This window comes from Micrasema longulum, unplaced genomic scaffold (genome assembly GCF_059751315.1).
Source record: "Micrasema longulum isolate JH-2025_06_02 unplaced genomic scaffold, ASM5975131v1 h1tg001700l, whole genome shotgun sequence".
Lineage (NCBI taxonomy): Eukaryota > Metazoa > Arthropoda > Insecta > Trichoptera > Brachycentridae > Micrasema > Micrasema longulum.
Genome location: NW_028278878.1, coordinates 9,224 through 23,858, shown reverse-complemented (window position 1 = coordinate 23,858; position 14,635 = coordinate 9,224). Strand labels below are relative to the sequence as shown.

At 29.9% G+C, this 14,635-nt stretch overlaps 1 protein-coding gene across 1 annotated transcript in view; it reads right to left on the bottom strand.

Annotated features, from left to right (window-relative positions):
• LOC148274284 (dystrophin-like) overlaps positions 1-13,803 on the bottom strand; it is a 144,578-nt gene extending 130,775 nt beyond the window's left edge. Inside the window, exons 1-2 of the mRNA XM_088237347.1 lie at positions 13,792-13,803; positions 12,700-12,872 (exon numbers count right to left, since the gene is read on the bottom strand). Of these exons, the coding sequence (XP_088093473.1) occupies positions 12,700-12,872; positions 13,792-13,803 (185 nt within the window). The remainder of the gene's footprint in view (positions 1-12,699; positions 12,873-13,791) is intronic.
• Positions 13,804-14,635: the final 832 nt, after the last annotated feature.

Below are 14,635 nucleotides of genomic sequence, written 5' to 3'. Positions count from 1 at the left end.
CAAAAAAAAATTAAACCAAAAATTATACAAGATTTATATTTAAAAAAATAACCTAAAAACTATACAGCATATTCAGTAGAAAGTTTGAATAATAAAACATTCTACAGTAAAACAACAATAAAATCATAATTACTATTTCACACAGCTAGGCAAAGTGAACAAAAAACTGTATATATTATGAAATGCATGAATAAATAAATATAATTACCACTCACCATCTTTGAAAAAGTTCAAAGGGTTTGTTCTATAGGAACAATACCCTACACTAAATATATCAGATACGTGGGAATAACTATTGCCGAGTTCATGAAGTCTATTCAATAGGGCATTACAAGTATACACTGTCCGTGAATTGTTGTTACAAAACGGTGGCACCTATCTAGTCATTCTTCCAGAATAATGTGAATGCTTTAATTTAATTTTTAAGAATTGGGCAGGAACATTTTTTCATACGTCAAAAACGTCAATAACGGACTGTTGTCATTATTCTCGTTTAGGCTGGATATATTAAAAACTTCGGCGAAAGCTCGAAATTTAGAAAAAAGATCTGAAGATGACAATCAAATAATTTTGACGCAGTCTCATGGGTTGACAAGTCTACATTATTTAATTGCTTACACAAGTAGAATAAAAAAAACTTAGACCAAGTCTACAAAAGAAACTCACGTTTGAAAAAGGTATTATTTCTCTTTCCAAGTCTGGGGGCGGTTAAAGGGGGAAGTCCCAAAAGTTGAATTGAAACGTCAAGTGGTTCAGAGGACAAGGGTTGCTTTAATAGCCCACAAAAAATGTCAATTCTCCTCTTCTCTATGCTACAAACCAGCAAGGGATATGAGAGACAGTAGCTTTGACATTAACCGAGCTACTTCAGTATTTCTCTTTTTATGTATTTTTTATATTCTATTTATAATAAAAAAATAATAAAAAAACAACATCCATTAAAATGGTAATAAATTATTGAAAAGTAATACTAAATTTTAATTTGAGGATTAAAGTCATAAAATAATTGAGTCTTATTTCAGCTCTCCTGAACATTTTTGAAAGTTTCAGATGTTCCTTCTGCCACCTGACTACCGATTAAGTATCCGTATGGTATTAATTTAAATTTGAATTATAATAATGAGCTAAATATTTAAATTAGATTTTTTTCAAATAGATGGATTACGAGCAATAATAATGGCAATCTGATTGGCTGGTTTAATGTATCGATTCGGAAAGCTCCATCGCATTCACTATTTTGCCTATAATATCATATATATGTTTCTGAAATTCTCTTATTGGTTTCGTGATGAATAATTGAAGTGCCCTATTTGCTGGTGTATGAGGGTAAGCGTAAGGTCAAGGAAACACATTTTGATAAATACGATTCAATCAAATTTAAATTGGTATATTTAGCGATTGTTTCCAAATTGCAGTGGTAGAACTGGATGTAAACGACTAAATTTTAATGTTTTTATTTAAATTTAAATAATAATGTTTCATTTAAATTTATACGGTGCAAATATAAACATTATGATAAATGGTCATAAAAGAAACATGAAATCAAAAGAAAAAAAAACGATATCGATTACATCAGCATAATTTTAGTAACGCGGAAAAATCCAAAAGTCAGAAGACATTAAAAAGAAGTAAAATGAAAACAAATTCCTTCCTGTTAATTTATTAGCGTCGTAAAAAAGTGTGAGGTAAAGTCATTTTAGGATCAAAAAGAGTGTCGGGAGAAAGTAAAATTCAATTGAAGCAACAGGAAACGTAAAAGATCACTCAGACGTTACAAGCCACTTTGCACTCCTAATATTTTATAGTATACATGACTAACTTAGACAACAAGATTATTTATTCTATTTCTTCAAAAGGATGTATGCAAATAATGTTTTTAAATTTTTCACTATCTTGCTCAATTATGAGCGTCGTGTTTTTTAGGAATGTCAGACGCAGGGTGTACGAGTATGAGACGCCGACATTCCTCTCGATCTTTGGACAAGTTGACGGTAGCGTTTCATAGCCCCTTTAATTCTTTCTTGTAAGAAGCTGGCCTCTGCTAAAAATAATAAATGTTGGGTAATCCAACAAACATTACAGCGTTTATTTATTTTGTGAGCGAATGGATGGAAAAATGTGAAGAACCGAGTGATGAGAATTGAATCCCCTTCAAATAATAAATAAGTGCTTGGATATTACATCAGTTGTCTGAACTCAACTCGTGTCCGTCTGCGTTGTTGTTGTCGCATTGAATGGAGGAAGAATCTTACAAAACAAAATGGTAGACTAACACGGAGGATAGTGCGCTGTGTTTAAAGACCTACTTCGTCTGTTCTAAATTCTGAACGGTTTTCAGGGACAAATGATGTTAGTATTATTAGGGATTTGGCATAGGATTGTACATACTCTTGGTATAAGGACAATTAGGGTTTTGTGAGGAATTAATGGTTGTATGACAAAAGAGAATTTTGCGTCAGTTTGACAGGATCATGTAAGGATCCGTGTCTTGATAATTTGATGTGCTTATGTGCTATGGAATGCGATTGGTTTTTCTTTCGTTGTTTGAGTGCGTGTTGTATTGGGTGAATTCTGCGAATGTTTCCTAGATGTACACGGGTTTTGTGCAGTAGGTTATTTTGATCTTATTACTACGTTTTACTTACTTTTAAAGCGGGATCTGGAAAGTTTGGCCGTGACCGTAATTTAGAACTAACACCGTATTCTTTAACTTTCTTCACGTAAATGTACTAACCGTAAGAATTTGATTAATCACAATAGTGCAGTGAGGGGTACAATGAAAGCTTTCGAAATTTTTATGTTTCGTAATTTTTGTGGATTGAAAAAAAAACGTTGATTTTCATCCAATAAGTTTTTTTAAATTGATGGTGAATATGCGAAACTGAAGAAAGAAACTAGTTAATGATAATGATAAAATTTATAAATAAACTTATCAATGAAACTTCTTGGTTTAGTTTTACTTTTTATTATTTTGACCAACGAGCGCTTTCGCCTAAGTAGGCATCTTCAAGACTGGTGATTTGTTTACAACGTTTACAGCTTTTATACTATTCTTAACATATTTTGGAGATAAGATAGAACAATATTTTAACAGGGGACAGAAAACATAAATATTTACAACTAGTTTGCTATACAATTCATTTTTGGGAGTTTTTGGACCGAAAGGGATTAAGTTTTATTATTATAGAGTGTAAACGTCGTAACTTAGTGCCAAAATTCATTAACATAAAATCAAAAACAAATTCTAACATAGTTAATAAAGTCCTAGAAAAAGCGAAAAAACATTGGATGGTTTTAGAAAATAAAAAGTGGTATCACATACGAGATAACGTGAGTACATATCTATATTATATCCACAGTGAACTAGCTTCAAAATTACATCAATATCAGTTTGAAATAACAGACAATAATATCCGACACAAAATTAAAAATGAAATCTACACGTTTTTTAAAAAACAACAGGAAAAACTTGATTATTGGGAATCACAATTACAATCTACATCGAAGAAAACCGACAAGGATGAAGAAAAAGTTTATGAAGAAACACCACAGTTCTTTGATAGAATAAAAAATGTGTCCACTGTAGAGTTTGATAATTTAGAACTAAATTTATTAAAAAAAGGTCTAAAATATTGTCCAAATGTCAATTTAAATAAACAAGATTTTGAAAATTTAGCAGTAGACTCTGACGTAGCTTTAGGTAAAAATATTTCTGCAAAATTTGAGATTGCTTCTATAATTAAATCAGATTTCTGTAAATCAAAAAACTTTTCTTCAAATAATGAATCAAAAATCATTAAAAAAATAAAAAATAAAATCAAATCTAATAATTTAATTGTTTCAAAGGCGGACAAAGGTAATTGTACGGTTATACTTAGCAAAGAGGTTTATACTGAAAAAATGGAAAATCTCCTTTCTACAGATAATTTTGCCGAAATACCCAAAGATTTAACGCAAATTTATTCAACAAATATAAAAGCGGTAGTAGATTCATGTAAAATTATTTTTTCTAACACTTTCTTAAGTCAACAAATACTTAATATGAACCCTCAATGTCCGAGACTATATGGATTACCAAAAGTTCATAAAGATGGGATGCCATTAAGACCAGTTGTTTCTTTTAACTCTGCTCCTTCGTATAAATTAGCAAAAAAAGCGAATTTCCTCATAAAATGTATTCTAAAATTTAACCCTAGTCGGACAATAAAAAATTCGTTAGACCTTATCACTAAAATTAAAGACACTAATATCCCTAAAAATTCAGTTCTAATATCTTTTGATGTAGTAAATCTTTTCACTTGTATACCTATAAATGAACTTAAAAATGCATTAGACACATATATTTATAAAAAATTCTTAACGCCTCAATTGAAAAATGAGATTTCTCAAATTTTAAATGTTTGTATAGATCAAAACCTATTTAAATTTAACAATAAATATTATCTTCAGAAGAATGGTCTTGCCATGGGAAGTCCATTATCTCCAATATTAGCTGATTTTTACATGGACTATTTAGAATCAAAATTATGTCAAACAAAATTATTTGAAAATGTGCAATTTTATTATAGATATGTTGATGACGTCATTTGTCTTTGGAAAGGAACAAAAAGACAGTTAGATACATTTTTTAATGAACTAAATAACTTAAGTAATTCAATTAAATTTACGATGGAATATGGAGGAAATAAAATTAACTTTTTAGATTTAAACATACAAATAATTGACAGTAAATTTGACTTTAGCATTTATAGAAAACCCACATTTAGCGATAATATCATACATGCCAATTCACGCCATCATTTATCTCATAAATTGTCAGTTTTTCATTCAATGATACATAGATTAGTTAATATACCAATGTCTAATGAAAATTATAAAAAAGAAATAAACATTATAAAAATAATAGCATTCAATAACGGTTATGAAAAAAATCTCATTGACAAATTATTAATTAAAAAACAAAAAAGAAACTCAGTCAAAGCAATAGGTAACGGTTTATTACCAATAGATAATAAAAATGAATCAAATTATTGGGTAAAATTAAATTATATAGGAAACACAAGTGAAAAAATTAAAAAAATATTTAATAAAAATAAAATTAATGTAGCTATGTATAATAAAAAAACAATGGGACAATGCCTTGTTAATAATAAAGATAAGATCTCAACCTTAGACAAGAATGGAGTGTATAGTTTAAAGTGCAATGATTGTGAAGGTATATATATAGGTCAAAGTGGCAGATCAATAAAAACAAGACTCAAAGAACATATTGCCTCCTATAGATTAAAAAATGACAAATCTAATTTTGCAACACATTTAAACTCGCTTAACCATACTTTTGACAGCGAAAATAATATTAAATTACTACATTTTGAAAACAAAGGGAAAAAACTAGATAAATTAGAATCATTAGAAATCAATAGAATTAAACTTAATGCAGTAATAATTAACCAGCAATTGGAATTATCAAACTCCCCCTTACTTAAACCATTAATTTAATAAAGTTCCGTTTGATTTAACTATTTACTACTAAAATAATATAATTAACATGAAATTAACTATCAAAATGATAACTTCATTTCAAAAACTAATGTATTAACTAAGTATTAATCTTAAAATATTCCGTCAATCATCTTTAGGTATGTAAACTTGTTAATTAAATGTAATTATGTAATGAAATTATCTGTATTAACTAAGTATGAATCTTAAAATGTTTCGTCATTCATCTATAGGTATGTAAACTTATTAACTCTGTCTTAACTAATTATGAATTTTAAATGTTTCGTCATTTATCTTTAGGTATGTAAACTTATTAACTAAATGTTATTATGTAAACTCTCCTTTACTTAAACCTTTAATTTAATATAGCTCCGTTTGATTTAATTATTTACTACTAAAATTATGTAATGAAATTATCTGTATTAACTAAGTATGAATCTTAAAATGTTTCATTTATAGGTATGTAAACTTCCCTGTCAAAAAACCAAAGTATTTTCCAACTTTATCTGTTAAAATGTAGATTCCCCACACTGTTGTATTTCGCCATGTGTTCTCTTCCCACATTTTAAATAATAAAACTTAATCCCTTTCGGTCCAAAAACTCCCAAAAATGAATTGTATAGCAAACTAGTTGTAAATATTTATGTTTTCTGTCCCCTGTTAAAATATTGTTCTATCTTATCTCCAAAATATGTTAAGAATAGTATAAAAGCTGTAAACGTTGTAAACAAATCACCAGTCTTGAAGATGCCTACTTAGGCGAAAGCGCTCGTTGGTCAAAATAATAAAAAGTAAAACTAAACCAAGAAGTTTCATTGATAAGTTTATTTATAAATTTTATCATTATCATTAACTATGGAGTTTTATCAAGAAATATCAACAAAAAACATCAATATTATTAAAGAAACTAGTCTTTATAAACAGTTTCGGGAAAGGAGCGGGCGCTTTTATTACGTTTTTTAAACTTTTCCTTGTATGTGGGCACCGCCAAAGAGGTTTTTTTTATATATTTGTTTTATTATTAATTAATATAGATGATACATGTTTTTTTTTATTCGAGTCCAAAGATGCAGTGTGCTGTGTGCTGTGTGCTCTCTGTAGGGTAAAATTATGTTTAAAGTATTATGAAAATTATCATTAATTTCATTAAAAAAAAAAAAATAGTTTTCCGACAGGCGCCATGGCTCAGTGAGTTGGACGGCCAACAGTGAAACTGGCGGTGCGGGTACGATTCCCGTCAATTACAGGAAAAAAAATCATGAAAGTGTTGTGGTGTATTTTTCATGAATTTCTCTAAAATCCCCTCTTTCCCACCTGCGGGAAAGCCTCTAAAATGGAAGCTTAGTGGGTTATTCCGTTAAAAAAAAAATTACTTCTGTTCGTAAACGTCACAAACTCTAAAAAAAAATACATAGATTATGGAGGATGGTTGTGCATAATCGGTAAATGTATCGGACTAAACCAATACACACAGAGTCAGAGTATCACACGCGCATGCAGAAGTTCAAAAGTGTTGTCATTTTAGAGGTTAATAAAATAATATTTGTTACAATTGCTAAATTAAATAAAACATCTCAGTAGAAGTATTTATCATTTGGATTTTATCACGATGTAAAGAATTGTTTTTATCAATCTCATTATAAATACATAGGAAGAATGAACTTTCTGCTTTAAGGATTCAACCTGGATGCTGAGTTAACTAACACCTAATCGACAAACCGAAACAAAAATAAAGAAAAACCTAAATGCAATAGCACTGTAAGAGGAGTGTAAATATTTAAGGTGGTAATTGGCTCTTATACCGTTAGAGGATTTATTCACAATCCACCTCAGGTAAATTTTTAACTAACCACTTTTAGATTTAAGCGTAAAAACTCAACTGATATCGATCCGGGAAATTTTAAAGCAAATGTTAAGTAGATAAGGCTCCAGGGATTTAATATTTAATTCCGTATCTTTTCCTAATCCCCAGAAGTGGTTTAAAAGGAAAATCGAGATAAGATTACCTCAGTAGAAAATGTAAAAATTGACAATTTATGTAAATTCAAAGTCACAAACGATTTTTTTACAGTTACGTTATTTTAGCAAGTAAATTGTGTTCATAAATAATGCTTAATGATGAGACCATACTTTTAAACACAAAATATTACGTAAATATGAAAATTGAATGATACAAAAATGGAGCGAGTGTATTATTATTGTATTCACTTTCGTAAATACCTCGAACAAACGGTAAAAGAAACGGAATATATATAGATATTTCAGCAGAAATGGAGAATAAGTTTGACAAAAATATTGATAAAATTTCTTGAATTTGATCACTGTCCAACGAGCGCTTTTGCCTAACTAAGTATGCATCTGTAAGACCGGTAATCATCTCCAACATTTTTACTTACATAAATATTATTTTTAATTTAATGAGTTTTACGTGATAAGTGATGTTGCAAAGTAGTTATTATTGTATTATGTTGACTGATTCTAAATTAAAATACTGAAAGCCAGTTGCAAAAAAAGAGTTAATTTAAGTTTAACGTCAAATAGTTGTTGCATTTTTGTCAAAATGAGTTATATTATTGAACTTTTTCGTGCAAACCCTTTTGTCCGTTTTAACGAAAACGCAATTTTTTTTTTATGCAACTGGCCCTTACTTGATGTTATTATGTTCCAAATATTGGTAAAAAATAGTGTTTCAGTTTAAAATGTTGAAAATAAATGTATTTAAAATTACCACTAAGGGAAAAGCGGCCGTTGATCAACAAACACAATAAAAAAAGTTAACTGAGAAATTTTGTTATATTTTTATTTATTGTGTATTATGTATTGTAATAAAATACATTGCTTTGTATTTCATAGATTTGCTCGGGTTTAAACACAAGCACTAGTTGTTATTATTTTTATTTATGTGCCAAATATAATATTTCTCGAAATAATCAAGGCGCCATTTGGTCTTGTCATATTTCAAATGAAATAACGTCTTCTTTTGACATGCGAGGATTGAGATTTTTATTTATCTGATAATGCCAAATCTTCTTTGGCCGTTCTTGTCATGCAATAGTATTAATTATAATTATATGAATTTGTAAATTAAATTTATAAATTGTAAACTACGTGATGTAAGACTCAAATACCAGAGACATTTCTTAGTTGTGATGTATATATGCCGAAGTAAATTCAAGTTAGAAAGACGTTCCGGTTGGTAATTAATTTCTCCTTCATTCGGATGTAGTCGCTCGTATTTCATAACCGGATGTGGAAGCTACCGGTAATAAATGACCGACCCACCAGTACTTGCTACTAACTGTAGGAGTCTCGGAATTACCACGGAACAATTATGTACTTCTGTCGTTTACAAAACCAAAGGTAATTTGTAAAAAATTGTATGTCCTTGTCTGGATAAAATAAAGATTGCTATTTTGAGTGTGAAATACACTGGAATTTCTTTTTACATGGGGGATATGATATGTTCCACACAGTACCGAGTAAAAAATATGAGAAAAAAAATAAAAATTCAGGATTTCAAGAAAATGATATTGTTGTCTATATTGTATCACATTTTTTTTCATAAATATAACATGATATTCAAAAAGTATATAATACTTAAAAATCGCCACAAAAATTATTCACTATCACTATCGTTTATAATATTATACGACAAGTAAGTAAACTAATATTTTAGTTATAAAATAAAACAAATATACATATTTTTTTTTAGTAACAAAAATTAACCCATATCTTCACTTTACTTTGAAAAGATATATGTATGCATAGGTACATATCAGAATACAGAAATAATTCTATGTGATGTGGTTTTAAATCAGAATACTTTAAACACTTAATCCCCAACTAACTACAATGAACAATATTTTGAGTTTGTCCAAATTTTTGTAGACAAGGAGAGGATTCAACTCCCCGGAGAGCTGTTTATATTAACGTATTACAACAGAGATGAAGAACGTTTAAGATAAGGTAATATAGAAGTCTAGCCATCTACAGGGCTTATGACCTGTCAATGGCTGGTTTAAGTGGCGACTTTACAAACTGTGTAACATTCACCATTCTGCCCATATTTGAACATCTACATTCCTTCAATTCTTTCATCTTGTCTCCTTGTCTACAAAAATTTGGACAAACTCAAAATATTGTTGATAAATCCACCTGATCCATGAAGAAGTATAAATATCGAAGAAAAAACATTTTCAGGCGTTGCCTAGTATGTAGGTGAAATAATTCAATTAGATGAATCTCACCCGCATAAATAAAGGTTTCAGCTTTTTAACTTCACAAACATCAACAGATGAAAGAATTGAAGGAAAAATGGTGAATGTTACACAGTGTGTAAAGTGGCCACTAAAACCAGTCATTGATAGGTCATAAGCCCTGTAGATGCCAAGACTTCTATATTACCTTCTATTAAATGTTCTTCACCTCTGTTGTAATATGTTAACTACAATGAATTATTTTTCTGAAAGATAATGATTAAAATATGCTTTTTATACGCATTTCTGGTCAGAATATGGAATTAAATCAGATATTGTATTTTTGTCGTCGTAATTTACGCATTCGCCCTTACGTGCGTCGTGCTTTCTTTACTGGCTTTTTTAATTTTGTAGGGCTATCTGTTATTATAGTGATGTTATGTCAGCATTTTTGGCTATCGTTATGTCATTGTCCCATACCAATATTGAGTACTATTTTTTCTCAAATATTTTATATCGTCAACCATCTTTGAATTTTAGCTATGCAATTTTCATCCAAAACAAAATTTTTAACAGTTTATTGATTAAAATTGCCGAATACGTACGGATATTTTGTTTATTATTTTCTCTAATCAGAAATATTTTCAAATCTATGAAGTATTTTATTTTATTTTATTTTATTTTATTAGGGAAATCAACAGTTCTACATACATGTTTTTAGTAAACAAACAGATATAGTGTATAAACTCAGAACTAATAACAGATTTCCACATAGTTTACAAAGTTAGTAAAGAAAATATATTACATATCAAATAAATACATACAATTTATACATATAAAAATGTTATTTTCAGGTACTGAATAATCAAAGATTTTTAAAATATTAATTTTAAGAACATTAAGTTACTGTAAATTGGGCGGAATAAGGACAAAAATGCTTGAAGAGAGGATAAGAAGGGGAGGGGAGATGTACATATTTATTATTATAATGTCTACTAAGTTACATAATACATTTTTAGTGTAAATTTTAAATCTGACAGAGTGATGTTTGTGTAGTCTATATTTTTAAATTTTGTATTGTACATTGAAAAAGTCCTACGAAAAAAAGCATTATTAACATACGATGTAGTGCTTAGTGTATGCTAGTGCTTATAATATAAATGATATAAAATTAAAAATACACTTTTAAAAGTTCAAGATTTGTACCGCAACCCGGACTCGTTTCTCGTTTATACCTGTGATAAATGATCCCACGCTTGTTTTACCTAGTCAGGTGACAGACTGAGTAAAAATGAGCTTAAAAGCTTCGATCATTTAGTTTGACGCGGCCTAACGCTATGGGATGAATATTAAACGGTAACTCAGAGGAAAACGGCTAACTTTAAACAAAATATCAACTTGAGCGCCGGTTTTTTATAACTAGAACTAAACGATTTCATTTATGATAAATAGAAACTTTATAAATTAAGTTACAAAGATTATTGTATAAAGTTGAAACGGTTTTAATTTATATTTATTTAAAACAATTTTGTACAGAGAAAGTACAATTGGCGGGTTTATTTCTATGGAGCAATATCTTCCAACCAACGAAATAACAAGGTATATACAGGTTAAAAAATATGATGACATTATATTTTGTATACGTTTTATCTTTGATTTTCGAAAATTAGACCACATAATCGAATATCGCACGCAACTACACTGGCCCAGTACGTGGCTTGGAAGAAACATTCACATTCTATCACTTCTTCACAATATTTAAAACAATCCTACATTGCCTGTTTATCTGAGAGAGTTCTACCACAAGCTGGGCTAACTCTTCATTATAGTAACTAGAGAGCCTTTTTAATACCCATTCACCGCTCTAATTTTTTTGCTCCCTTTTTACAGTAACAGCTGCTCGATTACGGAATAATCTACCCACTAATGTCAAAGACCATTCTTTATTCTCATTCAAATCACGTATGAAATGTCACTTCCTGAATATTTTAGTTTTTCCTTTTTCCGTCCTCTTTCCTTCCCTCTCTACTCCCTCTTCATAGTATGATGAAGATATTTAGTCAATTTTTCCTTCTTAAATAGCATGTATTTTTATCAATATTTTGTTATAAAATGAAATTATTAATAAACCGACAATATGTTCATATACCACTGATTTTCTCAGATTGAACGGTTTAGATAGGTAGGAATAAATTGCCATAAAGCAATATGCCCGCCTTTATGCATATGTGTGTTAACTGTATATGTATTTAAAGTGTTTAAACAAATTAATAAAATAAATATATGATAAAATCTATGAACATTAAAATATTCTAATAAAAAAATTCGATGATAACAAAGAAGGGAAGTGAAGGAAATTGGAGAAGTAAGGGTCGAATTTATGTAAAGGTTTCTATGCAAAGATGATGTTTCAATCTTTCCTTAAAACTAATTGAGGATAAAACGTCTTTTATAGAGATTTATAGAAATATTAAGGTCATAAATAAAAAATAAATATATATAATGTTTTTTATTGTATTTTATAGCATTTGTCAATGCACTCTAATTCTAATTATATTTGTAAAAACTTTCAGGATTAAAAAAATAAATATCATTGCTAGGGTATCGTATATTTCTCTTAGCTTTTGCGGTAGGCGGCTAAGCACTTTATAATGACAGCTAATATCGTAACCGTAATATAAGAGATATCGCATCCGTAATAAGTCATGAAGACTTACTATGATAAATTATATTATATTATACATGGTGAATATAGTAAAGGCATTTGTTGATACAGAAAAAAGAACACAAAATGCCGCACACTGTCTAAGTGGAACAGAAGGTTTATTGATGTTTGTTCTCCTGAATGAGTTTCCTGTAATTTTTTCTTCTTTATATAAACGTGGAGAAGTTTTTAAACAAGGTCACATCCGATTATCAAGAGACCAGACCCTTAGAAACAGTGAGTAGAAACATACCCTTTACAGTAAAAACCTAGTTCACACCATACACGAATATTTCTTACCTGATAGCCATGCTTTTGGCCTTGAGGTTGTGCCAGCGTTGGTTCATCTCCTCCAAACGGCGCTGTAGCATAACGGCATCGTCTTGAGACTCCAGCGACCCCAGAAGCTTGCGCCCCGTCCCATTGAGAGAAGTAAATACATCTCGATGGGTCTCGATTTCTGATTGAAGGTCCTGAAAAAGAGGAAAATGTACATAAGTAATCGAGAGGTTCTTATTATTGAATATAACCTAGTGATGATTTTTTTTCGAGTTTTCTTTGTTGTGCTAAAAATTTGTAAATATTTAAACAATTTAATCTTTTAAATTCTTAATAAAAAGTTCTATCATTAATCAAACTGATTTCGTTTTTTAAAGGTTTTAAATTTATATAAGCATCATTAAAAGAACAATGCAGTCTAAAACATAGAGGGGTACTATTCAAAGAAACAAATATTCGCTAAATATATGGTATAGTTATGAAAATAGTAAAATCATGAATTATAATTAATTTTATTTTATCATATAAACTCCCAGAAGCATAATAAAACATACATACTTTTTTAATCAGATTTGTTTTGAAATAACAACTATGTACTTAATAATACTTAACATAAAGTTACTTCAACTGTCTAACTAGGGTTAGTAACCTTATTCTAAGACCTTTCATGATCCCTAGCTAAACACACAATATGTTATGAAATGTATAAGTATAAAAAACGATTAAAAAAATAGTTAAAAAGTATCAGTAAAAAAACAAAAAATATCCAAACAATGGCAGTAAAGATTATCAATGGTTAATTATAAAAATAAAACAATTGAACGAGAATAGGTTAATTTGAAGTTCAAAAAATACATAGAAAAAAGATTTTGCAAAATAAAACACGACACGCGTAGTTTATAAGTTACTGAGATGAATAAAAAAAAACTTTTTGACTTTTTTAAGCGTATCAAAGCCTAAGCAGTATTAATATATCGTAGCATAAGACATTTCTTTGGCATCCAGATGTTTTTCTAACTGAGATGGGCATCTTCTAATCATCGCTGGCACTAAATGCATCGTCTGCGTGGCATGTGATGTTAACGACCTTATCTCCCTCAGCTCTAGATTTACCACTTCCTTCATTCTTGAAGGCGTTTTTATATTTTTATTCTGCTAGTGTAAGAAAAGGTATTTGACTCATATATTGTTGTGTTATACTCGTATTTAGTTATAAAGGTGCTAAACTTTGATGCCGCCGTTGAGGTTGATGCCGCCCGTCAATTAATAAATGCGTTTGTAGTGTCTAGAGTCGATTATTGTAATGGTATCTATGCAGGTCTACCAATGAACAAAATGACTCACCTACAATCTGTATTGAATGCCGCAGCGAGACTTATTTTCGGAATCTCTAAGTTCAGTCATATCACTCCACTACTTCGGGAACTACACTGGCTACGTTTTCCACAGAGGGTCGAATACAAACTCTGTTGGCTTATGTATAAGTCACTGCACAACTCGGCTCCGGAATATCTAAGGGAACTATGCATTCCAGATGAACTAGCTGACAGGCGTCTCACGCTTAGATCAGCTACGTCTACGGCGAGAGGAAAAGTTATTATACCTCTACGCAAACAGCGCACTAAATTTGGTGAACGCGCATTTGCGGTCGCAGGCCCTATGGCATGGAATGCTCTCCCAGCAGAGGTGCGAGGCTGTGAAAGTGAAGTGATGTTTCGGAAAAAACTTTAAACCCACTTGTACTCTAAATCATTTGAATAAATCCGTAGCACGTGACAGCAAAATAAATTATTTTAATTAAATTACAAATTTAAAAGCTTCAATTAAATTAACTTAACAATAGAATCACCATGTAAAGCGCCCTTGAGGTATTTTATTACGAAAATAGCGCTATATAAGTTATCCATAATAATAATAATAATTAAACTTGCTTTGTTTCTTTGTTATTCTCGATATG